This window comes from Schistocerca piceifrons, chromosome 6, assembly GCF_021461385.2.
Source record: "Schistocerca piceifrons isolate TAMUIC-IGC-003096 chromosome 6, iqSchPice1.1, whole genome shotgun sequence".
NCBI lineage: Eukaryota > Metazoa > Arthropoda > Insecta > Orthoptera > Acrididae > Schistocerca > Schistocerca piceifrons.
In genome coordinates, this window is record NC_060143.1 from 365155245 (window position 1) to 365182970 (window position 27726).

At 42.8% G+C, this 27726-nt stretch overlaps 1 protein-coding gene across 4 annotated transcripts in view; it reads right to left on the reverse strand.

Moving 5' to 3' along the window:
* The window catches only part of LOC124803122 (reticulon-4-interacting protein 1 homolog, mitochondrial-like), a 170332-nt gene that overhangs the window by 111093 nt on the left and 31513 nt on the right, over positions 1–27726 (reverse strand). For all 4 annotated transcript variants that reach the window (XM_047264294.1, XM_047264297.1, XM_047264295.1 and 1 more), the window contains exon 5: positions 19752–20044. In XM_047264294.1, coding sequence (XP_047120250.1) covers positions 19752–20044 — 293 coding nt within the window. The remainder of the gene's footprint in view (positions 1–19751; positions 20045–27726) is intronic.

Genomic DNA, 27726 nt, shown 5'->3' on the forward strand with positions numbered 1-27726 from the left:
ATATATATATATATATATATATATATATATATATATATATATATACACACAAAGATGATTTGACTTACCAAATGAAAGTGCTGGCAGGTCGACAGACACACAAACAACCACAAGCATACACACAAAATTCAAGCTGTCGCAAAAAACTGTTGCCTCATCAGGAAAGAGGGAAGGAGAGGGAAAGACGAAAGGAAGTGGGTTTTAAGGGAGAAGGTAAGGAGTCATTCCAATCCCAGGAGCGGAAAGACTTACCTTAGGGGGGAAAAAAGGACGGGTATACACTCGCGCGCACACACACACACACACACACACACACACACATATCCATCCACACATATACAGACACAAGCAGACATATTTAAAGACAAAGAGTTTTTATATATATATATATATATATATATATATATATATATATATATATATATAAAAAGAAAGATGATGAAACTTACCAAACAAAAGCGCTGGCAGGTCGATAGACACACAAACAAACACAAACATACACACAAAATTCTAGCTTTCGCAACCAATGGTTGCCTCGTCAGGAAAGAGGGAAGGAGAAGGAAAGACAAAAGGATATGGGTTTTAAGGGAGAGGGTAAGGAGTCATTCCAATCCCGGGAGCGGAAAGACTTACCTTAGGGGGAAAAAAGGACAGGTATACACTCGCACACACACACATATCCATCCACACATACACAGACACAAGCAGACATTTGTAAAGGCAAAGAGTTTGGGCAGAGATGTCAGTCGGGGCGGATGTACAGAGGCAAAGATGAAGTTGAAAGACAGGTGAGGTATGAGCGGCGGCAAATTGAAATTAGAAATTAGCGGAGATTGAGGCCTGGCGGATAGCGAGAAGAAAGGATATGCTGAAGGGCAAGTTCCCATCTCCGGAGTTCTGACAGGTTGGTGTTAGTGGGAAGTATCCAGATAACCCGGACAGTGTAACACTGTGCCAAGATGTGCTGGCCGTGCACCAAGGCATGTTTAGCCACAGGGTGATCCTCATTACCAACAAACACTGTCTGCCTGTGTCCATTCATGCGAATGGACAGTTTGTTGCTGGTCATTCCCACATAGAACGCTTCACAGTGTAGGCAGGTCAGTTGGTAAATCACGTGGGTGCTTTCACACGTGGCTCTGCCTTTGATCGTGTACACCTTCCGGGTTACAGGACTGGAATAGGTGGTGGTGGGAGGGTGCATGGGACAGGTTTTACACCGGGGGCGGATACAGGGGTAGGAGCCAGAGGGTAGGGAAGGTGGTTTGGGGATTTCATAGGGATGAACTAAGAGGTTGCGAAGGTTAGGTGGACGGCGGAAAGACACTCTTGGTGGAGTGGGGAGGATTTCATGAAGGATGGATCTCATTTCAGGGCAGGATTTGAGGAAGTCGTATCCCTGCTGGAGAGCCACATTCAGAATCTGATCCAGTCCCGGAAAGTATCCTGTCACAAGTGGGGCACTTTTGGGGTTCTTCTGTGGAAGGTTCCGGGTTTGAGGAGATGAGGATGTGGCTCTGGTTATTTGCTTCTGTACCAGGTCGGGAGGGTAGTTACGGGATGCAAAAGCTGTTTTCAGGTTGTTGGTGTAATGGTTCAAGGATTCCGGACTGGAGCAGATTCGTTTGCCACGAAGACCTAGGCTGTAGGGAAGGGACCGTTTGATGTGGAATGGGTGGCAGCTGTCATAATGGAGGTACTGTTGCTTGTTGGTGGGTTTAAAGTGGACGGACGTGTGAAGCTGGCCATTGGACAGGTGGAGGTCAACGTCAAGGAAAGTGGCATGGGATTTGGAGTAGGACCAGGTGAATCTGATGGAACCAAAGGAGTTAAGGTTGGAGAGGAAATTCTGGAGTTCTTCTTCACTGTGAGTCCAGATCACGAAAATGTCATCAATAAATCTGTACCAAACTTCGGGTTGGCAGGCCTGGGTAACCAGGAAGGCTTCCTCTAAGCGACCCATGAATAGGTTGGCATACGAGGGGGCCATCCTGGTACCCATGGCTGTTCCCTTTAATTGTTGGTATGTCTGGCCTTCAAAAGTGAAGAAGTTGTGGGTCAGGATGAAGCTGGCTAAGGTAATGAGGAAAGAGGTTTTAGGTAGGGCGGCAGGTGATCGGCGTGAAAGGAAGTGCTCCATCGCAGTGAGGCCCTGGACATGCGGAATATTTGTGTATATATACACTTATATATACTTACACTTATATATACTTATATATACACTTATATATATTTACACTTATATATACTTATACACAAATATTCCGCATGTCCAGGGCCTCGCTGCGATGGAGCACTTCCTTTCACGCCGATCACCTGCCGCCCTACCTAAAACCTCTTTCCTCATTACCTTAGCCAGCTTCATCCTGACCCACAACTTCTTCACTTTTGAAGGCCAGACATACCAACAATTAAAGGGAACAGCCATGGGTACCAGGATGGCCCCCTCGTATGCCAACCCATTCATGGGTCGCTTAGAGGAAGCCTTCCTGGTTACCCAGGCCTGCCAACCCGAAGTTTGGTACAGATTTATTGATGACATTTTCGTGATCTGGACTCACAGTGAAGAAGAACTCCAGAATTTCCTCTCCAACCTTAACTCCTTTGGTTCCATCAGATTCACCTGGTCCTACTCCAAATCCCATGCCACTTTCCTTGACGTTGACCTCCACCTGTCCAATGGCCAGCTTCACACGTCCGTCCACATTAAACCCACCAACAAGCAACAGTACCTCCATTATGACAGCTGCCACCCATTCCACATCAAACGGTCCCTTCCCTACAGCCTAGGTCTTCGTGGCAAACGAATCTGCTCCAGTCCAGAATCCTTGAACCATTACACCAACAACCTGAAAACAGCTTTTGCATCCCGTAACTACCCTCCCGACCTGGTACAGAAGCAAATAACCAGAGCCACATCCTCATCTCCTCAAACCCGGAACCTTCCACAGAAGAACCCCAAAAGTGCCCCACTTGTGACAGGATACTTTCCGGGACTGGATCAGATTCTGAATGTGGCTCTCCAGCAGGGATACGACTTCCTCAAATCCTGCCCTGAAATGAGATCCATCCTTCATGAAATCCTCCCCACTCCACCAAGAGTGTCTTTCCGCCGTCCACCTAACCTTCGCAACCTCTTAGTTCATCCCTATGAAATCCCCAAACCACCTTCCCTACCCTCTGGCTCCTACCCCTGTAACCGCCCCCGGTGTAAAACCTGTCCCATGCACCCTCCCACCACCACCTATTCCAGTCCTGTAACCCGGAAGGTGTACACGATCAAAGGCAGAGCCACGTGTGAAAGCACCCACGTGATTTACCAACTGACCTGCCTACACTGTGAAGCGTTCTATGTGGGAATGACCAGCAACAAACTGTCCATTCGCATGAATGGACACAGGCAGACAGTGTTTGTTGGTAATGAGGATCACCCTGTGGCTAAACATGCCTTGGTGCACGGCCAGCACATCTTGGCACAGTGTTACACTGTCCGGGTTATCTGGATACTTCCCACTAACACCAACCTGTCAGAACTCCGGAGATGGGAACTTGCCCTTCAGCATATCCTTTCTTCTCGCTATCCGCCAGGCCTCAATCTCCGCTAATTTCTAATTTCAATTTGCCGCCGCTCATACCTCACCTGTCTTTCAACTTCATCTTTGCCTCTGTACATCCGCCCCGACTGACATCTCTGCCCAAACTCTTTGCCTTTACAAATGTCTGCTTGTGTCTGTGTATGTGTGGATGGATATGTGTGTGTGTGCGAGTGTATACCTGTCCTTTTTTCCCCCTAAGGTAAGTCTTTCCGCTCCCGGGATTGGAATGACTCCTTACCCTCTCCCTTAAAACCCATATCCTTTTGTCTTTCCTTCTCCTTCCCTCTTTCCTGACGAGGCAACCATTGGTTGCGAAAGCTAGAATTTTGTGTGTATGTTTGTGTTTGTTTGTGTGTCTATCGACCTGCCAGCGCTTTTGTTTGGTAAGTTTCATCATCTTTCTTTTTAGATATATTTTTCCCACGTGGAATATTTCCCTCTATTATATATATATATATATATATATATATATATATATATATATATATATGAAAGCTGGTAAATAGAGATCAGCAAATATTCAAGGCTTGGCTAAATACTACATAATCAGTGGTGATTCTCATATGTGGCGGAACATAAAAAACATCATCAGGATTTCTTTCCAGAGAGCCGAGTAAGAACTTTGTGAACAATATGCATCCATTGGTTTCTGTCCTGGTATAGCTTTTCCCTCTCAACAACATCCCATGTTACTCCTCTCCTCTTGACATCTTCCTTAACCTGGTCTATCCATCTCTCTCTTCTTCCTGGTACCCCCACCTCCAAATACTGGCGAGGATTTTGAGGCAGGTGTATTTGCTTCATATGACCGAACCACTTAATCTCAAAGCACTCATCCTCTCCTCTGTGATAGATGTGACCAAAAATAGTTTTCATTTATTAGTGCACCATACACTTTCAAAATACAAAATTAAGTAAAGTAAATCTACCTTCTTGACATACTTTTTGTGTTTGGTATGTGTAAATGCATGCAAATTGTTGTGACAGTGCCATGACATTTAACAGTGCCACCACGACAGTACGCGCAAACGGCGATAGAGGCGCTCCGCAACTCGGCTGAGCGCGGGAGCGCCACCTAGCTACGAACGGCGCCGGCCGCATGTCACGGCACGGGAGTCGAATAAGAGATACTGAGTTGTTATCATGTAACGAGCTATTGTTTCTAAGTGAGTGTGTTTGAATATCCATGCAATTATTGGTGATTAAATGTTATAATACTTTTTGGCGACGAGGTCGGATATTTTCACTGCATTGTGGATTTGTGTGTTCGTGACGGGGCAGACATGGAACAGCTTAGGCAAGCGCTCATTGAACAACAAACACAGCTGACGGCTGCTATTCAGGTGTTGTCGACGTCGCTTACTCATCGTCTGTCTTCCTCTTCTCCGCATCCATTCCCTCCTTACGACGAGGCCGCTGAAGATGGGAGGATTATGAGAAGCGTTTGCGGCAACACTTCTTGGCTTTCGGCGTTGTCGATGCTCCTATGTGTAAGTCGTTATTTCCATCTTGGATTTCCCCATGGATCTATCAGCTGCTATCTCAGTTAGCCCCTCTGCGGCAACCTGCCTCTCTGTCCTTCCAAGAAATGCGTGACTTATTGTCTAACTATTACCGAAAAACCACCCATGTCGTTGCCGCTCGTGTGGCATTCTACCGGTGTCGTAAACAGCCCCCCCAATCTTACCGGGCTTGGGCGGCGGAACTACACGGTCTGAGTAGGAAATGTCAGTTTGTCACGGACACTCGTCATGAGTCTTATGCTGATTCAATGGTTAGGGATGCTATTCTACGGCTTGGTCCTGATAAACAAGTTCGGCAAACGTGCCCTACAACTGCCAAACCCATCGTTGTCGGAAGTTCTAAGCATCGCTCAATCCTTTGAAGTGTCTCACGCTGCTGGCGCGCAAATAGACGCGTGGTGTGATGTAGGCGCTGTACAGTCAACTTTCGACACGGACAATTTGCCTGTTTCACAGGAGAACGAAGATGTGGCGACGGTTCACTCGCGTAAACAACGTCGCGTTGGGCCGCACCGCTTGCAGCAAAAACAGCAACCACAGAAGCAGGTTCGTTCCGCACTTCCTTCTTGTCCACGTTGTTTCGTACAGCGTGACAGGGCCGCGTGTCCAAAATGTTGGGCCACGTGTAATTCATGTAGGAAAAAAGGCCACATTGCTTCTGTGTGTCAGTCCCCTAAAGTTCCTGTCGACGAGGACAAGGCATCAGACATGGATGTTAACTGTGTGCTTTCTCAAACAAATAAGTTGTTTGTTACTGTTCGTGTTCTGGATAAAGACATTCGCATGCAAGTGGATACTGGCTCTGCAGTAACTCTCATTAATTCTCGCACGTATTTAGAGTTGGGCTCCCCTCCCTTGTCTCCAGTTACGCGAAATCTGAGAGCTTATAATAAACAGAAAATTCCTATAATTGGCCAGTTTGATGCTTCCACTGCCTACAAGTCTGTTGTTAGGCCCCTCACGTTTTATGTGGTGGATCATGCGGGCACTGAAAACCTGTTCGGTTATGATGCTTTCCAGTTGTTCGGGTTCTCCATTGATGATGATGTGCACCTCATATCTGAGGATATTCCGTATCAACAGCTGGATGGATTGTGTTCTGAATTTTCGGCCGTGTTCTCTGCTGGTCTGGGTCGTGCCAAGGATTTTGAAGCCCACATTACTCTTAAACCTACAGCTCGCCCTAAGTTTTTCCGGGCATGCCCTATTCCGGTGGCATTGTGTGCACCTGTCAAGGCTGAGATAGACAGGTTAACAGCTTCAGGGATTCTCCTTCCTGTTACCTCCAGCGAATGGGCATCGCCAATCGTGGTGGTTTCTAAACCAAATGGGAGTCTGCGATTGTGTGGTGATTTTAAAGCCACTGTCAACGCTCAGACCCTCATTGACACTTATCCTCTTCCAGTCCTGAGGAGTTATTTACCAAGCTCGCTGGGGGCCAGTTCTTTTCCAAACTTGACTTATCGGAGGCGTACCATCAGTTGCCGTTGGATGCTTTTTCCAAGGAATTTCTTGTCATCAGCACTCCTTGTGGGCTGTATCAGTACCAGCGGTTACCATTTGGCGTCGCTAGTGCGCCGGCCATTTTTCAGCGGTTTTTGGAACAGCTCACAGCTTCCGTTCCCGGCTGCAATAACTATCTGGATGACATTGTTGTCACGGGGGCCTCCACTGAGGAGCACCTTTGCAATTTGCACTGTTTCAGGTTTTGCATTCGGCTGGGTTGAGGTGCAATCTGGACAAGTCACAGGTCTTCCAACCCTCCATTGTGTATCTTGGTTTCCACTTGTCCCGTGAGGGTATACGTCCTCTACGTCAGCATGTTGCGGCCATTAACGCTCTACCCCGGCCGTCCACGGTCAAAGAACTTCAGGCGTTTCTAGGCAAGATTGCTTCTTATCACAAATTCATTTCATCCGCGGCGGCGGTAGCTCATCCTGTGCATCAGCTGTTATGCAAAAACGTCCCTTTCTGTTGGTCCGACGAGTGTGAGCATGCTTTTGTCCGCCTGAAGGCTCATTTGCAGTCAGCACCTTGTCTTGCCACATTCCGTCCGGGTCAGCACTTGGTTCTGGCGACTGATGCGTCACAGTATGGCGTAGGGGCTGTTCTCGCCCATCGGTATGAGGATGGGTTGGAACGACCCATCGCCTATGCTTCCAAGACCCTCAACGATGCGCAACGGCGTTGCTCTCAAATCAAAAAGGAGGCACTCGCTATCATTTATGCTCTAAAAAAGTTCAGCGTTTTTTTGTATGGTTCTAAGTTTCACCTCATCACCGACCACAAGCCGCTGGTCTCTCTATTCAGCCCATCGGCATCGCTTCCGGATAAGGCAGCTCACCGCCTGCAACGTTGGGCCTTATACTTGTCTCGTTTTCACTATGATATTCACTATCGCCCCACGGCCCAGCACGCCAACACTGACGCATTGTCGCGATTGCCGATGGGCCCCGACCCGGTTTTCGATCGTGATGAACTACTCTGTTTCCACATTGATGAGGAAGAACGTCGTGCAGTCAAGGGTTTTCCACTTACAGGTTCGCAGGTCGCGTCGGCTACTGCGCGGGACCCGGTCCTGTGTCAGGTGATCGGTTTTATTCAACGGGGTTGGCCGGACAGGACCAAGGACCGGGCATCGGATCCCCTTCGCAACTACCAAGCCTTGTGCCTTCGTCTGTCTGTTCGTGATGGTGTTGTTCTTCTGGCCACCGATGGCACATCTCCGCGGGTCGTGGTGCCAGCCTCTCTTCGCAAAGATGTTCTCAAACTGTTGCATGAAGGCCATTGGCGTCTTTCTCGGACTAAGTCCCTGGCCCGCAGGCACGTTTATTGGCCCGGTATTGATTTGGACATCGCCCACATGGTTGCTGCGTGTGGTCAGTGTGCTCAACAACTGGCTGCACCTCGTACAATGCCCTCTCCGTGGTCTGATCCGGCGCAGCCATGGGAACGGGTGCACGCTGACTTTGCCGGCCACTTCCTCGGTACTTATTGGCTACTGTTGATTGATGCCTTCTCAAAGTTTCCGTTTGTTGTTCAATGTCTGTCGCCCACCACTGCAGTGACGACACTGGCTTTGTCCAAAATCTTTGCGCTAGAAGGTCTTCCATCCACGATCATTACGGACAATGGCCCTCAGTTCTCTTCGCAGGCCTTCCGTGATTTTTGTACTGGACAAGGGATTCATCATGTTACAGCACCGCCCTTCCATCCGCAATCGAATGGGGAGGTCGAGCGCCTTGTCCGCACTTTCAAAAGCCAGATGAAAAAATTCCTTAGTGATTTTTCCACAGTTTACGCTCTGCTGCAATTTCTGAGTTCTTATCGCTTCACGCCTCTGGGTGATCGCAGCCCTGCTGAACTCTTGCATGGCCGCCAACCGCGCACTCTACTGCACCTGCTTCACCCTGTCAGGCCTTGTGCTGTGTCCCCTAGTGCGGGAAAATATTCGGTGGGCGCCGACGTGTGGGCACGAGGGTATGGATCTCGCCCTAAATGGATTCCAGGGGTGGTCAAGGATCTTCGCAGCCGCTGGTTTTGTGAAATACATACGGACGACGACATGGTTGTTCGCCATTACGACCAGATGTGCCCACGAGTGGTGACCATGCTGGTGCCACCGCCCCTTCCTTCGCCTCCACCAGCCCGAGAAGCCAGTCCTGTCGCTGCTGCCGATCTACCGTACGTGTTGATGCAGCCGACGTCGCTACCGCTTCCGAGTACGCCGGAACCGGCCCCAGTCGCGACGCCGCCTTCTCCGGGACCCATCTCACTGGAGCACACCCCCAGGTCCACGACACCTATGGATGCTGCTCCAGAGTTTTCACCCATCATCTCGTCCAGGAGGCATGTTCCACGCACGAACTTCCGTCCTGGACATTTTCGACCATACTCTCGTGTCTCTCCGCGGGATCTTCTCAGGGCCTCACAAGAGGCCATGGATGTCTCCGCACTGTCCATGTCTCCAAGGAAGTGAGTGGTTTTTTTTTTTTCAAGGGGGGAAAAGTGTTGTGACAGTGCCACGACATTTAGCAGTGCCGCCACGACAGTACGTGCAAACGGCAACAGAGGCGCTCTGCAACTCAGCTGAGCACGGGAGCGCCACCTAGCTACGAACGGCGCCGGCCTCATGTCACGGCACGGGAGTCAAATAAGAGATACTGAGTTGTTATCTCATGTAACGAGCTATTGCTTCTAAGTGAGTGTGTTTGAATATCCGTGCAATTATTGGTGATTAAAGGTTATAATACTAATATAATAGGCTATGTGGTTCAGAAGTTGATTTCAGATGAAACTATTGTTTTATATTATATATTTAATAACATATTTTCATATAATCACATATTTTCATACATATTTTACTCATTTTCATTACATAAACATGTCATATTTTGCATGATGATATTACATAAAAATCTGGGCTCTAATTGTAATGTAGTGTTGTTACTTATTATTTTTCTTTACTTTCTCTTTTGTTATTCATCAGATGCCCACTTAAGAAGAGGCTGCCATCTCAGTTTCACTTGTCATGAAATGAGAGTTTTAGAGCTCACTTTTGTTCTAACAGCATTCATTTTGAGCAGATGTAAGTCAAAAATGTGCCTGCAATTGTATCTGAATTCACTCCAAATATATGATGAGTATTTAAAATATTTGTGTTGTCTACATTATTTCAAGATCATCCTTTACTGCTATCTCTGTTGTGGGGGAGGGGATAATTACATTTGAACTTATGACCCAAAGAAGTAATAAAAATAGTAGAACAACATTTTTAAAACACTGTAATAAGCATGTAAACTTTGTTAGTAAATCAGTTTGCTAGGTTACTGATTCCTTCACCACAACATACTGCCTGCTGTATGACCACAAAAGATTTTATTGGAAGTTGACTGCAGAGAAGATGAGTGTCTCAACATGCCTTGGCATCTTTATAATCCCCTCATTTTTTCCTCAAATTTGCTCCTCTTCCCAGTTCATGTTACTTGCCACTCCATGTTCTCATCTAACGGAACATTATATGCATTAGTGATTTTAAACCCAGAGTCATGATATGTACATCTTCTATTACATTTGAATTAACACAAGCCTTCACTGAAAACTGATGTTCTTGTGTCAAAATATGGCACTGAAGGATTTAACTGTATGTCCTCCTAAATCAATGGAAATATTCACTATCTATGGACACCCAACCAACAGAGACAGCATGCCATTCTGTGCAGTGCGGAATCGACATGCTCAGCTGATACTCAGCGACTAGACTCTTCTTACTTCACCATTGAGGGCAGCACACACAACTTGGCTGGCTCGCGCATGTCCTCCAAACACATGCACCATAAACCACCAATATGATTCACATGCACGGAATTCGCTATAAGTACCATGACTGCATCAGGTCTCTTCAGTACTTTGTCTACTCATCTGAGGATGGACGGACATCTCTGGGCCGAAAAATCGGGGCAGAATGTTGACGATATCCAGTTGCAAACATATAAATTACTGGAAGAACAAATACGCCAGGAAAATTTCAGAAGTCACATCAAATACCTCTACAGGGAGAAAATGGTTCAGCTTATCCATAGACTGTATAAATTACATGAGGAAAGAGCCAGGTTACTGTGCTCATTTAATTTCTTATTGAAATGTGGCGACAAAAATTTGATTCCAATGTTTCCTAGAGCTGTTCACTTTATTAATAGTGTTGCTGCAAATAAGATTAAGTACAGGGCAAGTATGGCCTTGGTTAGAGAACAAATCCATTTTACACGTCGAGAGTTAGAGGTGATTTCCAAGGATTTATTTTATTTACATCTGAAGATTGCAGCAAGATGCTCCTCCCCTAGTTGGGATTAGATTGATGGTGTACTTGGGCCAAGGAGGACTGGGCCTACGGGTATAGTACAAATAGACAAAGTACTACGTCTAATCGTCTCGCAACATGTAAACCGAAAGAAGCCCCTTCTGGACGATCTGTTGTGAATCTCACAGAGAAATCATTTGACGATGTGATGATGTCAGTGCTTGTGAAAGGTTGAAACTTTGCTCCTACACGTTCTTCACCTCCTTTAATGGATTTCATCAGTTCTATTGAGAAGGCTATTAGACCTCTTTCCGCAGATTCTGTAGATGAAATTTGACAGGAATCGTGTCGTACCTTGCTGAAATGGAAGACTTTGAGGAGAAAGCTCTTGAGTCTGCCCTCTTGAAGCGTACTGTTTTTTCGCGTTACGTAGATGATACTTTCATTGTATGGCCTCATGATAGACAAGAACTGGAAAAATTCTTTAGTCATTTAAGGGGAGCCGGAACGATGAAAATGACAAAATTAATGTTTTTTTTGGTTTTTTTCATTATAAAATTATTTGGAGTTTTCTGAATAAAACAAATCAAGTTTCAGCCTTCTAAGTGAATTCTAAGTGTATTTTTTTATCGCTGCAAAGTTGACGCACTGCGTAGCTGTTGTAGCGACTTGGTGTGTCATCTCTGACAGCACTGCTCGCTCGCTTGCTGCAAGCGGGGTATCTTTGCGGAATTAGACAGTGTTTTGTTTTCTAACATTGCATGGCTTTATCTCTGTGGCACCTGACTGTCCATATCGGTAAACATAAATGCTGTACCGTGTGTGTTGACTTGTGGAGTTTGCTTTGTGTTGTTTAGTTGTTCAATTTTGTGTATTTGACGAATTTTGCTTGTACTTGTTTTACGAATTTGGTTTGTGGATATCAATATGCCCCGTTTCAGCAATCAAGTGTTTAAGAAAAGGCACAACGTGTGGAAGAAGGAATCTTTTGTTGTTTTGAAGGGAGATGCTGCTCAGACTGCTTCACCGACTACTCCAAATTAATTTCTTCCAGCAAGAAACTTTGTGACAGCAAAGAAAAATTTGAAAACTATGAAAGTGACAGTAATGATGTGAATGAAATAATTAACATTTTCTTGCTCTCTAATATCTAATATTTTGAAACATAACGTATTATGCCAAGTTTGCAAAGAAAGAGGACTGGAACTGAAAATAACTTCACACATTGGTGTGACATGTAAAATGTTATTGAAGTGTAACAAATGTGCTGCACAAGTTTCATTTTCTAATTCTAACAGTATTCCTCATAGTGGTAATAGTGGAAAAAAGATGTGTGATATAAATGTTAGGCTAGTGTATGGCTTGCATTGCATTGGCAAGGGCAGTGCTGCAGGGACAATGTTATGTGGAATTATGAACTTGCCAATACCACCAACCAAGTTTGGATTTTATAATGAATTGGTGGGATCTTCTGCTCAAGATATTGCTCAAGCAACAATGAAGAAAGCAGTTGAAGAAGCTATGACAGATAATGGGAATTGTAGAGATCTGACTGCTGCTTTAGATGGATCATGGCAACGTAGAGGTCATAAATTTCTAAGTAGAGTTGTGACAGCTACCAGTGAAGACAGTTGCAAAGTAATTGATGTTGCTATTCTCTCAAAACATTTTAGGTGTAAGGGCAATACCAAGGACGAACATAGTGAAAGTTGCGAAGCAAATTTTCATGGCACGAGTGGAGCGATGGAAGTAGAGGGAGTGAAAGCAATTTTTTTCAGATCACAGAGTGGTATAATGTACGGTACACTAACTATCTAGGAGATGGTGATTCTAAGGGATATAAAGTTGTAGAGGAACTCAAACCTTATGGCAATGAAATTCACATTAAAAACCAGGAGTGCACTGGACATGTGCAGAAGCACATGGGGGCTTGCTTGCACAAACTAAAGCAGACACTTGGATCCCAGAAGCTTAGTGATGGTAAGACCCTTGGAGGAAGATTGACAGATGAAGCAATTGATAGATTGCAGAGGTATTATGGGTGTGCAATTAGGCAAAATACAAGCAGCATTGAGCAAATGAGGAGAGCAGTATGGGCATTATTTTTTCATACTGCATCAACAAATGAGCACCCACAACATGCACTGTGCCTCACAGGTGATAACTCATGGTGTAATTACCAATCAGGAAAGGAATATGACCATAAAAACAGTTTGCCAAATGCTGTAACTGATGTAATTAAGCCCACATTCAGAGATTTATCACAGCCAAGTTTATTGGAAAAGTGTTTACATGGGAAAACACAAAATCCATTTAATTTGGATTAGGATTCCCAAAAGAGTGTTTGTACAGATAAAAACATTGTATTTTGGAGTGTATGATGCAGTAGCAACATACAATGAAGGAAACATTATCAAATGTGATGTGCTGAAACGTTTAGGTTTCCAATCAAGACACAACACCATTTCCACAATGTGCCTAATTGATGACGAAGGACTAAGAGGTGCAGGAAGAAGAGACAAAAGCCTACAACATGCAGCAAAAGGGAAGGAACGGCCAGTGAAAAGGAAACTAACACTGGAAAAAGAAGAGGATGCTGATAATCCATCATATGAGGCAGGAATGTATTAAAAAACTTTGGAAGCCATTTCCTGTAACGTTAAAATTTTCATCTTTTAGGGACATTTTCTCAAAAACTGTTAACAGTATATCAATGAAATTTACACACAATATTGTTTACTTCTTTTCCTTCATTTTTATAACAAATTGTAAAAAAAAAATGTATAATTCAAGAGTTATACACAAAAAAGTGCAAAATTTTAGATAAAAAAATAAGCATGTTTAAAAATTGTGAAACAAAAACCAATAAATATTTTTTAACATTTCCATATGACTTTGTAGAGAAATATTCACTGAACATGTAGTCCAAATTTCAGAGCAATATGTTTAATGGTTTTAGAAAAAATGTTCCTTCTATTTGCTAAAATTAACATGGAGGAGATTGGTCGTTCCAGCTCCCCTTAAACTCTTTACATGAGAACATCAAGTTTACTATGGAGATTTGAAAGATGGGACTTTACCCTTTTTAGACGTGTTGGTGCATTGTAAGAATGATGGGTCTTTGGGACATTAGGTGTACAGAAAACTCGCTCATTCACATCTATATATTCAGGTGTCCAGCTGCCATCACCTCGCACAAATCGCCGGGGTTCTCAGTACTTTAATTCATCCGGCACATGTAATATTGGATGCTGATAGCCTTCATGAAGAATTTGTGCATCTGGAGACGGTTTTTAAAGAGGATAGAGAATGGCTATACTTCGCGTAAAATACAGAAGGCCATGCACAATTATAACAACAACAAGCAATGCTCTGAGGAGACTGATGACGACTATAAATCAACTGCATTCCTTCTATATGCGGAGAACATATCTTCTAAAATAGGCAGATTGCTTAGGAATAATAATAGTGTCATCTTCCATTCACCAGCAAAGAGCAGGGCCTTAGATGGATCCATTAAAGACAATTTACAATTCAGGAAGGTGGAGGTTTGTAAAATTCCCTGTGAGTGTCGCTCGGCATATATAGGTCAGACAACACGAACGGTGCAGGAACGCTGTGTACAACACGAAAGACGCAATCGTCTGTGGCAGACCTTAAAATCAGGAGTAGCAGAACATTGCATTTCCATGGGACATTCAATGGAATACAACAACACCAAAATTTTAGCAGCAGTTTCCCGCTTCTGGGATTCCGTAATTAAAGAATCCATGGAAATGCGTCTTGCTGACAACTTAATGAATCATGATAACAGCTTTCAGCTGGATAAAAATTGGAATCCAATTATTAAAATTATGCAGTCACAGCAGAATCAACATGCTCAGTCAATACTTAGTGACTAGACTGTTCTTACTTCACCACTGAGGGCAGCACAAACAACTTGGCTGGCTTGCGCATGTTCCTCCTAATGCATGACCATAAACCGCCAGTATGATTTGCATGCACGGAATTCGCTATAAGTACAATGACTGCATCAGGTCTCTTCAGTACTTCGTCTACTCACCTGAGGATGGCCACACATCTCTGGGCCAAAATATCATGGCAGAATGTTGACGAAATATGGCTGCAAACCCGAAAATTACTGGAAGAAGAAATATGCCGGGAAAATTTCAAAGTCACATCAATGCCTGCCTGCACTCCCCACAATTTCCACATATTCAAGGTATTGGTCTTTGGGCGTTGTCTGATGTTCTCCCTGGTACCTATCCCAGTTAATACCTGCGAGTCCCTGTCACCTGGTTCATGGACCCATGTCGACTGCTGTTCATCAGCGACAAAGGCTGCCATTGCATTTCAGTACCACAACTGGACATCCACTGAGTGGTGACATGTGGCCTTTTCAGATGGATCACATTTTATGCTCCACCGAACAGATTGCAGTTGGCCTGTACAGCATGAAATGTTTGAAAGCAAACATCCAGGCAAGTGGAGAGCACATTATGGTCTACAGAATGTTTTCACTGCACTCCCTGGGACTTCCCATCATTCTGAAAGGTACCACTTCCTCTCCTACATGCAGTTTGTTTTTCCACAACACGATGATGGCATCTTCCAGCAGGGCAATTCAATCTGTCAAACTCTTCACAGTATGCATTTGTGGTTCTAAGAGCACAAGAATGAGTTTAACGTACTCCCCTGGCCAGAAAACAACCCGGATTTGAACACAATTGAGAATATGTGGAGCAATGTCACTCAACCTGTTCTTGCCATGGATCCTCAACCAAGTGCAGCCGGCCACGACACTAGAGTCGGCTTGGCTCCATAGGCTTGTTGGCACCTTCCAGAACCTCACTGACACTCTTCCTGCATATCTCGCTTTGGTCCACACAGCAAAAGGTGGTTTTTCAAACTTTTGACAGGTAGTCCCACCAATGTGAGTGGACAGTGTAGTACACTTCTGTTGGGCAGAAATTCCCTCTCTGCCTCTGTTAGTCAGCTTTTTGTCTTCCTTGCTTCATGTGTCATGTGTTATTTTTCTTCCAAAGTAACAAAATTTCTTCACTTGGCCTAATTTGTGGTACCCCCAATTTTTATGTTAAATATTGGTAACTTTTCCTAGTTCGTGGTCCACAATTTTTATATTAAGTTTACACTAATCTCATTTCTGCTACTACCCACTGCTTTCATCTTTCTTTGGTTTACACTCAATCCACAGCATGTGATCATTAGACTGTTCATTCCATTTAACAGTTCCTGCAATTCTTCCCCTCATACACTGATGATAATGATATCTTAAGTGAATCTTATCATTGATATCCCTTCTCCTGAATCTCACTTTTATTTCCATAATTGCTTCTTCAATGAACAGACTGAACACTCAGATGTTTAGGACGGGTGGTAGGGACAGAGCATCAAGTGACATTATACTGAGTGCACTAGCCGAAAATTACCTTGAGCAATTAAACAGAGAAACGACTCGTGGAGATAACATCTTGGACCTACTGATAACAAACAGACCCGAACTTTTCGACTCTGTGTGTACAGAACAGGGAATCAGTGATCATAAGGCCGTTGCAGCGTCCCTGAATATGGAAGTTAGTAGGAATATAAAAAAAAGGGAGGAAGGTTTATCTGTTTAGCAAGAGTAATAGAAGGCAGATTTCAGACTACCTAACAGATCAAAACGAAAATTTCTGTTCCGACACTGACAATGTTGAGTGTTTATGGAAAAAGTTCAAGGCAATCGTAAAATGCGTTTTAGACAGGTACGTGCCGAGTAAAACTGTGAGGGACGGGAAAAACCCACCGTGGTACAACAACAAAGTTAGGAAACTACTGCGAAAGCAAAGAGAGCTTCACTCTAAGTTTAAACGCAGCCAAAACCTCTCAGACAAACAGAAGCTAAACGATGTCAAAGTTAGTGTAAGGAGGGCTATGCGTGAAGCCTTCAGTGAATTCGAAAGTAAAATTCTATGTACCGGCTTGACAGAAAATCCTAGGAAGTTCTGGTCTTACATTAAATCAGTAAGTGGCTCGAAACAGCATATCCAGACACTCCGGGATGATGATGGCATTGAAACAGAGGATGACACGCGTAAAGCTGAAATACCAAACACCTTTTTCCAAAGCTGTTTCACAGAGGAAGACCGCACTGCAGTTCCTTCTCTAAATCCTCGCACAAACGAAAAAATGGCTGACATCGAAATATGTGTCCAAGGAATAGAAAAGCAACTGGAATCACTCAACAGAGGAAAGTCCACAGGACCTGACGGGATGCCAGTTCGGTTCTACACAGAGTACGCGAAAGAACTTGCCCCCCTTCTAACAGCCGTGTCCCGCTGGTCTCTAGAGGAACGGAAGGTTCCAAATGATTGGAAAAGAGCACAGGTAGTCCCAGTCTTCAAGAAGGGTCATCGAGCAGATGCGCAAAACTATAGACCTATATCTCTGACGTCGATCTGTTGTAGAATTTTAGAACATGTTTTTTGCTCGAGTATCATGTTGTTTTTGGAAACCCAGAATCTACTATGTAGGAATCAACATGGATTCCGGAAACAGCGATCGTGTGAGACCCAACTCGCTTTATTTGTTCATGAGACCCAGAAAATATTAGATACAGGCTCCCAGGTAGATGCTATTTTTCTTGACTTCCAGAAGGTGTTCGATACAGTTCCGCACTGTCGCCTGATAAACAAAGTAAGAGCTTACGGAATATCAGACCAGCTGTGTGGCTGGATTGAAGAGTTTTTAGCAAACAGAACACAGCATGTTGTTATCAATGGAGAGATGTCTACAGACATTAAAGTAACCTCTGGCATGCCACAGGGGAGTGTTATGGGACCATTGCTTTTCACAATATATATAAATGACCTAGTAGATAGCGTCGGAAGTCCCATGCGGCTTTTCGCGGATCATGCTGTAGTATACAGAGAAGTTGCAGCATTAGAAAATTGTAGCGAAATGCAGGAAGATCTGCAGCGGATAGGCACTTGGTGCAGGGAGTGGCAACTGACCCTTAACAAAGACAAATGTAATGTATTGCGAATACATAGAAAGAAGGATCCTTTATTGTATGATTATATGATAGCGGAACAAACACTGGTAGCAGTTACTTCTGTAAAATATCTGGGAGTATGCATGCGGAACGATTTGAAGTGGAACAATCATATAAAATTAATTGTTGGTAAGGCGGGTACCAGGTTGAGATTCATTGGGAGAGTCCTTAGAAAATGTAGTCCATCAACAAAGGAGGTGGCTTACAAAACACTCGTTCGACCTATACTTGAGTATTGCTCATCAGTGTGGGATCCGTACCAGATCGGGTTGACGGAGGAGATAGAGAAGATCCAAAGAAGAGCGGCGCGTTTCGTCACAGGGTTATTTGGTAACCGTGATAGCGTTACGGAGATGTTTAACAAACTCAAGTGGCAGACTGTGCAAGAGAGGCACTCTGCATCGCGGTGTAGCTTGCTCGCCAGGTTTCGAGAGGGTGCGTTTCTGGATGAGGTATCGAATATATTGCTTCCCCCTACTGATACCTCCCGAGGAGATCACGAATGTAAAATTAGAGAGATTAGAGCGCGCACAGAGGCTTTCAGACAGTCGTTCTTCCCGCGAACCATACGCGACTGGAACAGGAAAGGGAGGTAATGACAGTGGCACGTAAAGTGCCCTCCGCCACACACCGTTGGGTGGCTTGCGGAGTATAAATGTAGAAGTAGATGTAGATGAACAGTAGGGTGAAAGACCACATCCCTGTCTAATACAACTTCTAATCCATGGACTTTATTCTTGGTTTTCCATTCTTATTTTTCCCTCTTGGTTCTTGTACACATCATATATTACCCATTTCCCTGTAGCTTACACTTTTTTTGCTGAGAGTTTCAAACAACTTGCTCCAATTTACATCGTCAACTTACTTTTAGGTCGTCAAATCCTATGAAAAGAACTCTCTGCTGCCTTTATCTTTCATAAAGCCACACTGATCAGCATCTAACGGATCCTAAGTTTTTGTGGAAACAGGGTGTGCAAATTATTTTACAGCACAAGTCATAATTAAGTCAACAGAAGTAACTAGGTTCTTGAACATGCTCAGTTCCATTCCCATCAAAAGATGACACAAAAGTGGAGCTACACAGTTTGCAAAGCCACAAAGTTTTTAAACTAATGGCTCTTCCCATTTGTGGGTAATGCCAATGCCAGCAACAAAAATGACAAATGGCACATTCTGCTGTGGTGCACCTGTAAGAATGTAACAAATGTGCAAGTGATATATTGGCTAATTATAAACAAACTGTCAGAAATACCCATTATTGCTTGATCAAAAATCAGGTGATTAACCCCTGGGCACAGTGACAACATTTAATGTATAGAGGAATATGTATAGAGTGATTTAAAGTGGAAAGACCATGTAAAACTTGTTGCAGGAAGGGCAGATGTGTGACAGATTTACTACATTAATGTAATTCACCAGTAAAGGAAATAGTTTGCAAAATTTTCATTTCACCGCTTCTTGGATGCTATTCAACATACAATAAACTTATTAGTTAGGATCAATAAAAGAGAAAAAAAAAAGTTTACTGTTAAAATTCCAGCAGTTAATTATATTACAAGAGCAGATGGGTAACAAATTACTTTCTGCTACAAAAGACCATGACAGGCAATTGGACAAATTTGAAGTCATACAGAAACTTAACAATGTTCTTGTGGCAAACCATTTGCAGTCAGAACATGAGAAGGGGGAAATGACAGTGGACAGAAAAGTTCCTTCCACCACACATTGGTAAGGTGGCGTGAAGATTATGGATGCAGACATACATCAATTTTACTCACCTTTTCCCACTAGCAGCTACGGAATTCAGATGAGCCTGAGAAACAACTGCATTCCATGCAATCATTCCTGAATATGGGACACTTGCTGCAACTTCAAATCTGATTCCCTTAGGCTTTTTAGCTATTAAGTTTTCTGTTATAACAACATATTCAGCAAGAGTTCCAGAGAGCCAGTATGGAATAGAAAACCATACTTCATCACCAATATCAAAGTGATTGACCTTCTGACCAATTTCTATGACAATGCCGGCACAGTCTCTACCCAACACAATTGGAAATTCTTGTTTCACATTCTGAAAAATAAATAAATAAATTACTGTAAATACACTCTGGCAAAATGAATTCTTTAGTTTCTTGCTATATATTAAAGTTTACCATGCTATAACTGTTAAAATTTTCTGTAATTGTCTATAACATTTGAGAATGAATACTTCACTCTGAAGTGGAGAGCATGCAGTAAAGAAAAATACCGGACAGATTAAAACTGTACGCCAAATGCTGCTCTGATTCAAACATGGATCCTAGAGTTTTCAAGGCCAAATTTGAGTCAGACAAGGATATTCTAAGCAGCAGCAGGCAGACTGTGCATGAGTTGTACTGATGCAGACTGGTGTGACCAGGATAACACCATATATATGACTGGTATGAATTTATGGAACTGTAAGTTTCGGTATACCAAAGGAGAATACATCCAGAGGGGGCCTTGAAGCCAGCCATGATAATTAAGCTTAAGTAGACTGAAAAAGAAACAGACGATTCAGGTGAGAAGCTCACTGGATTCAGAGGTTAAGCCTTGGCATGTGTTCATAACGTTAAGGCCATGTTTGGCAAGAAATCCAGGTATACAATAGTGGCAGTAAATTTTTTATCCGATGCTGCCAGTTAGTGGAGTCCACTACAACATACTCTCCATAATCCAGTACAATTGTTGTGGAATTCTTACTAGCTGGGAATATCATAGAACCATTGTGTTTCAGTGGGCGGATGGTGTGTGGTTCACTCAAATTTAAGAAGATCACATTTACCACAGAACTGGAGAGGATGGAGAGGCATAGTTGGAAGTAAGTAACTACTTACGGGCCATTAGGAAGAAAATATGGGGAAATAGAGTAACACCTTACAGAAATATTGTTGTTGTTGTTGTTGTTGTCTTCAGTCCTGAGACTGGTTTGATGCAGCTCTCCATGCTACTCTATCCTGTGCAAGCTTTTTCATCTCCCAGTACCTACTGCAACCTACATCCTTCTGAATCTGCTTAGTGTATTCATCTCTTGGTCTCCCTCTACGATTTTTACCCTCCACGCTGCCCTCCAATACTAAATTGGTGATCCCTTGATGCCTCAGAACATGTCCTACCACCCGATCCCTTCTTCTGGTCAAGTTGTGCCACAAACTTCTCTTCTCCCCAATCCTATTCAATACTTCCTCATTGGTTATGTGATCTACCCATCTAATCTTCAGCATTCTTCTGTAGCACCACATTTCGAAAGCTTCTATTCTCTTCTTGTCCAAACTATTTATCGTCCATGTTTCACTTCCATACATGGCTACACTCCATACGAATACTTTCAGAAATGACTTCCTGACACTTAAATCAATACTGGATGTTAACAAATTTCTCTTCTTCAGAAACGCTTTCCTTGCCATTGCCAGCCTACATTTTATATCCTCTCTACTTCGACCATCATCAGTTATTTTGCTCCCCAAATAGCAAAACTCCTTTACTACTTTAAGTGCCTCATTTCCTAATCTAATTCCCTCAGCATCACCCGACTTAATTCGACTACATTCCATTATCCTTGTTTTGCTTTTGTTGATGTTCATCTTATATCCTCCTTTCAAGACACTGTCCATTCCATTCAACTGCTCTTCCAAGTCCTTTGCTGTCTCTGACAGAATTACAATGTCATCGGCGAACCTCAAAGTTTTTATTTCTTCTCCATGAATTTTAATACCTACCCCGAATTTTTCTTTTGTTTCCTTTACTGCTTGCTCAATATACAGATTGAACAACATCGGGGAGAGGCTACAACCCTGTCTTACTCCCTTCCCAACCACTGCTTCCCTTTCATGTCCCTCGACTCTTATAACTGCCATCTGGTTTCTGTACAAATTGTAAATAGCCTTTCGCTCCCTGTATTTTACCCCTGCCACCTTTAGAATTTGAAAGAGAGTATTCCAGTCAACATTGTCAAAAGCTTTCTCTAAGTCTACAAATGCTAGAAACGTAGGTTTGCCTTTCCTTAATCTTTCTTCTAAGATAAGTCGTAAGGTCAGTATTGCCTCACGTGTTCCAGTGTTTCTACGGAATCCAAACTGATCTTCCCCGAGGTTGGCTTCTACTAGTTTTTCCATTCGTCTGTAAAGAATTCGTGTTAGTATTTTGCAGCTGTGACTTATTAAGCTGATAGTTCGGTAATTTTCACATCTGTCAACACCGGCTTTCTTTGGGATTGGAATTATTATATTCTTCTTGAAGTCTGAGGGTATTTCGCCTGTTTCATACATCTTCCTCACCAGATGGTAGAGTTTTGTCAGGACTGGCTCTCCCACGGCCGTCAGTAGTTCCAATGGAATATTGTCTACTCCGGGGGCCTTGTTTCGACTCAGGTCTTTCAGTGCTCTGTCAAACTCTTCACGCAGTATCATATCTCCCATTTCATCTTCATCTACATCCTCTTCCATTTCCATAATATTGTCCTCAAGTACGTCGCCCCTGTATAGACCCTCTATATACTCCTTCCACCTTTCTGCTTTCCCTTCTTTGCTTAGAACTGGGTTTCCATCTGAGCTCTTGATATTCATACAAGTCGTTCTCTTATCTCCAAAGGTCTCTTTAATTTTCCTATAGGCGGTATCTATCTTACCCCTAGTGAGATAGGCCTCTACATCCTTACATTTGTCCTCTAGCCATCCCTGCTTAGCCATTTTGCACTTCCTGTCGATCTCATTTTTGAGACGTTTGTATTCCTTTTTGCCTGTTTCACTTACTGCACAGAAATAATAGATTCAATTTTTCCAGACAGAGTTACATATCATCCTTAGATGTGTGCAATGTTCAATTACAAACGAATACTACATTATAAGTTCCCATGCAAAGAACCAAAGAAGTCATCGATAATAATGGCCTTGTAAGGCACTGCAGACTAGTAACAAACAGGATCTAGAGGAAAGACTGACAACTGCATTTAGACGGCAGTTGGCTGGGTCTCAGGCTTGTTTGTATCTGGAAAGAAAGGGGTTGCTGTTGTGGGGGGCCAGGCTGGGTTTTTGTGCAAAACACAGAACTTCTTGTTTGAAGGCATCACCTGCAAACAAATCCCCGGTAAGGCAATGGATATCTTCATAGCACCATCCTATGTTAGCCTAGTCATTGACTATCTAGAAGAATCCTTTTTAACCACCCAGAACACGAAACCTCTCACATTATTCACTGATGGCACCTTCATTATCCGGATTGAGGATGAGGACATTCTATTCACATTCCTCTAGAAACTCAACACCTTCTCCTCCATTCATTTTATCTGGTCCTCCTCAACACAACTCCTATGTGGGAATGAGCACTTACAATTGTCTGTCTGCAAGAGTAGCCACCGCCAAACTGTGGCCAAGAGACAGCTGACACACCCAGTTCAAATCGTGCTGCCCAACATGATATGCTTTACTTTATTGACTTCTTCACAGCCTGTACCATTTGGAGGTTTCCACCAGCACCAGCTTTTTGTGAATAGCTGTGGTGAGAATTCTTTCTGTAACATACCCTCCATTCCTCTAACCCTGGTCTCAATCTTCACTAATCCCTCTTTTCCACCTTCCTATCTTCTTCTCTGCTCCCATTTCAGTACAATACATGCATTCTATGCTGCCAGCGCACATACATAGTTCTTCCCTCTTCTCTACCTCTCTTCTTTCTCATTCTCCCCCCCCCCCCCCCCCCACTTCCTCCTGATCCTCCTGCAGGACAACCTCCCAATGCTGCTCCTAGCAGCCCTATCCTGTTCTCACCATGACCCTACATGCCCCCACAGGCAGCAGCAGCATCTTCCGCCACCCATATCCCGCTACCCTCCCCATCCTCATCCCATGCCCCTTCCACACCCCACTACCTACCCCTGCTAGACTGCTGTTGGTCTCAGATGCAGCTAAAGTTGGGATGAGCCTGTTTATCTCAGATGCAATTGAAGGTGGGATGGGCTTTAAAGCCTAAATGACAGTGGCCGTGTGTGTGTGTGTGTGTGTGTGTGTGTGTGTGTGTGTGTGTGTGTGTGTGTTTTACTTCTGATGAAGAACATAGTCCGAAGCTGAACATTTCTACCATTATTTTTCATTGTGCCTGTCTGTAACTCAATGTCTCCTGCACGTGATGAATTAGTAGCAATCTATCCTTTCATTGTCGTTGTACCATTCTAGACTTTCCATTGTTTGAACTTGTTGGTAATTGTTGTTGTTATGGTCTTCAGTCCTGAGACTGCTTTGATGCAGCTCTCCATGCTACTCTATCCTGTGCAAGCTTCTTCATCTCCCAGTACTTACTGCAACCTACATCCTACTGAATCTGCTTACTGTATTCATCTCTTGGTCTCCCTCTACGATTTTTACCCTCCACACTGCCCTCCAATACCAAATTGGTGATCCCTCGATGTCTCAGAACATGTCCTACCAACCGGTCCCTTCTTCTAGTCAAGTTGTGCCACAAACTCCTCTTCTCCCCAATTCTATTCAATACCTCCTCATTGGTTATGTGATCTACCTATCTAATCTTCAGCATTCTTCTGTAGCACCACATTTCGAAAGCTTCTATTCTCTTCTTGTCCAAACTATTTATTGTCCATGTTTCACTTCCATATATGACTACACTCAATACAAATACCTTCAGAAACAACTTCCTGACACTTAAATCTATACTTGATGTTAACAAATTTCTCTTCTTCAGAAATGCTTTCCTTGTCATTGCCAGTCTACATTTTATATCCTCTCTACTTCGACCATCATCAATTATTTTGCTCCCCAAATAGCAAAACTCCTTTACTACCGTAAGTGTCTCATTTCCTAATCTAATTCCCTCAGCATCATCAAACTTAATTCGGCTACATTCCATTATCCTCATTTTGCTTTTGTTGATGTTCATCCTATATCCTCCTTTCAAGACACGGTCCATTCCGTTCAACTGTTCTTCCAAGTCCTTTGCTGTCTCTAACAGAATTACAATGTCATCGACGAACCTCAAAGTTTTTATTTCTTCTCCATGGATTTTAATGCCTACTCCGAACTTTTCTTTTGTTTCCTTTACTGCTTGCTCAATATACAGATTGAATAACATCGGGGAGAGGCTACAACCCTGTCTCACTCCCTTCAGTACAAAATACTCATAATTTAGAATATAAGTTCAATTAGTACCAAATGGGCATATAAAACAGTGTTTTGAGTGGCCACACAGGCATATACCTTACCGACACCAAATATCATCCTGTTGAAGATGACACAGCAGTCAGTCGGTTGATGGCCAGGAGGCAGAGTTTAGTTTTGTATTATGCATGCCATATCATTCTCCACCACTATTTCATATGCACATGACCTGTTTGTCACTAAATATTTCATTCCACAATAGCCCTTTGACTGCACGTGCACGACATTGTCTTGCCACATTGATCAAATTCATTTTCAATAATGATTTTTGACTACAGAATATAAAAATGTTGGGACTACACACAAACAAAAGGAATACCTCTTATGTGAGTGTCTTCAATGGTTAACCTGTGGATTCCTTTGAATGTTAGGACTGGAAGTTCTTGATCTGATTCAGATTTATATATGAGATCTTTACAATCCGGATGTAGTGTGAGCAAAACCTACTTAATTTTCTGAAGCAGTTCAATTCTTCCTCTGTTGCGATAAAGTTCATAGTGTGTTCTCTATTTCCCATGTTTCTTACTGTACAACCATATTCACCGTATCCTTAAAGTTACAAACAGTTTGTTAAAAGAAATACTCTGAATTTTAATCTTGATATTTAGCCCTCAGTTACTTCTGAATCAATTGGCTCAACTTTGACTTGTGTGCTGACTCATCTAGAGTTTCGAGAACCTTTCCTGTTCCATCGACCCTGTATTTTTACCCTTTCTTCTTTCTTTTCCGACATTTGTCTTGATACAGAATTTAAAAATGAGACTAGAAATTAACCATCTTCTTTTTTTTCCGCCTGCCTGGCCATTTCAAGTTGATCTGTTTAGGTGCCTTGTAAATATACACTTCTCTTGTGTTTCAAATATTGTTTTTCTAAAGATCTCTAACTGAGAAATATAATGGTGGAAGCAAAATTATTGCACAATCTATCTCAAATACTCATTTAAGAAGCTTCATTTTATGTTGCTCATGTACTTACTACTTATTTTAGCAAAAGATTTAGTCCAGTTTAGATTTGATTAGGTACACTGTTTGTTGCTCAGAGTCATAGTGAAGAGATCCTCCAGGATGTACAACATACCATAAAAACAAGAACATATATTTACAAAACAAGGTATATTCTAATGTTCCTTCCACAGACCGTATGTGAAATGATCCTCATGGATATGAATAAAAAATATAAAAAAATAAAATAAAATAAATTCATTTAAGAGGTAAAAACAAACTTATCTTTGTTGTTGTAGTCTTCGGTCTGAAGACTGGTATGATGTAGCTCTCCATGCTACTCTATCCTGTGCAAGCCTCTACATGTCCAAATAATTACTGTAACTTAAAAGCTTCTGAAGCTGCTAACTATATTCATCTCTTGGTCTATCTCTACAATTTTTAACCACCACACTTTCCTCCAATACTAAATTGGTGATATCTCTTCTTCTAGTCAGGTTGTGCCAGAAATTTCTTTTCTCTCCAGTTCTATTTGGTACCTCCTCATCAGTTATGTGATTTACCCACCTATTCTTCAGTAGTCTTCTGTTGCACCATATTTCAAAATCTTCTATTCACTTCTTGTCTAAACTGTTTATTATCCATGTTTCACTTCCATACATGGCTACCCACATAAACACTTTCAGAAGAGACTTCTTAACACTTATATTTGTGTCTGACGTTAATAAATTTCTTTTCTTCAGAAACACTTTTCTTGCCATTGGCAGTTTACATATTATATCATCTCTACTTTGGCCATCATCAGTTATTTTGCTAGCCAAACAACAAAACTCACCCACCACTTTATGTGTCTCATTTCCTAATCTAATTCCCTCAGCATCAGCAATCAATTACATTTAATTATCCTTGTTTTGCTTTTCTTGGTGTTCATCTTATATCCCTCTTTCAAGACACCATCCACTTGTTTTAACTGCTCTTCCAAGTCCTTTGTTGTCGTCAGCAAACCTCAAAGTTTTTATTTCTCCTTCCTCAACTTAAATTGCTGCTCTAATTTCTCTTTTGTTTCTTTACTGCTTGCTCAGTGAACAGACTGAATAACACTGGTGATAGGCTACAACCCTCACTCACTCCCTCTTCAATCACTGCTACCTTTCTCAATCACTGCTGCCCTCGACTAATAATCGCCATCTTTTTTGTTACTGTACAAGTTGTAAATAGCCTTTCACTCCATGCATTTTACCCCCGCTACCTTCAGAACTTCAAAGAGACTATTCCAGTCAACACTGTCAAAAGCTTTTTCTAAGTCTGCAAATGCTTTAAATGTAGGTTTGCCTATTCCCAACCTATTTTCTAAAATAAATTGTAAAGTCAGTATTGCCTCACATGTTCCTACATATTTCAAGAACTCAAACTGATCTTCCCCCTAGCTCAGCTTCTACCAGTTTTTCCATTCTTCTATAAATCATCTGTGTTAATCTTCTGTGACCATGACTTATTAAAACAATAGTTCAGTAATATTCTCATCTGTCATCACCATCTTTCTTTGGTACTGAAATTATTAAATTCTTCTTGAAGTCTGGGGGTATTTCACCTGTCTCATATATCTTGCACACCAGATGGAAGAGTT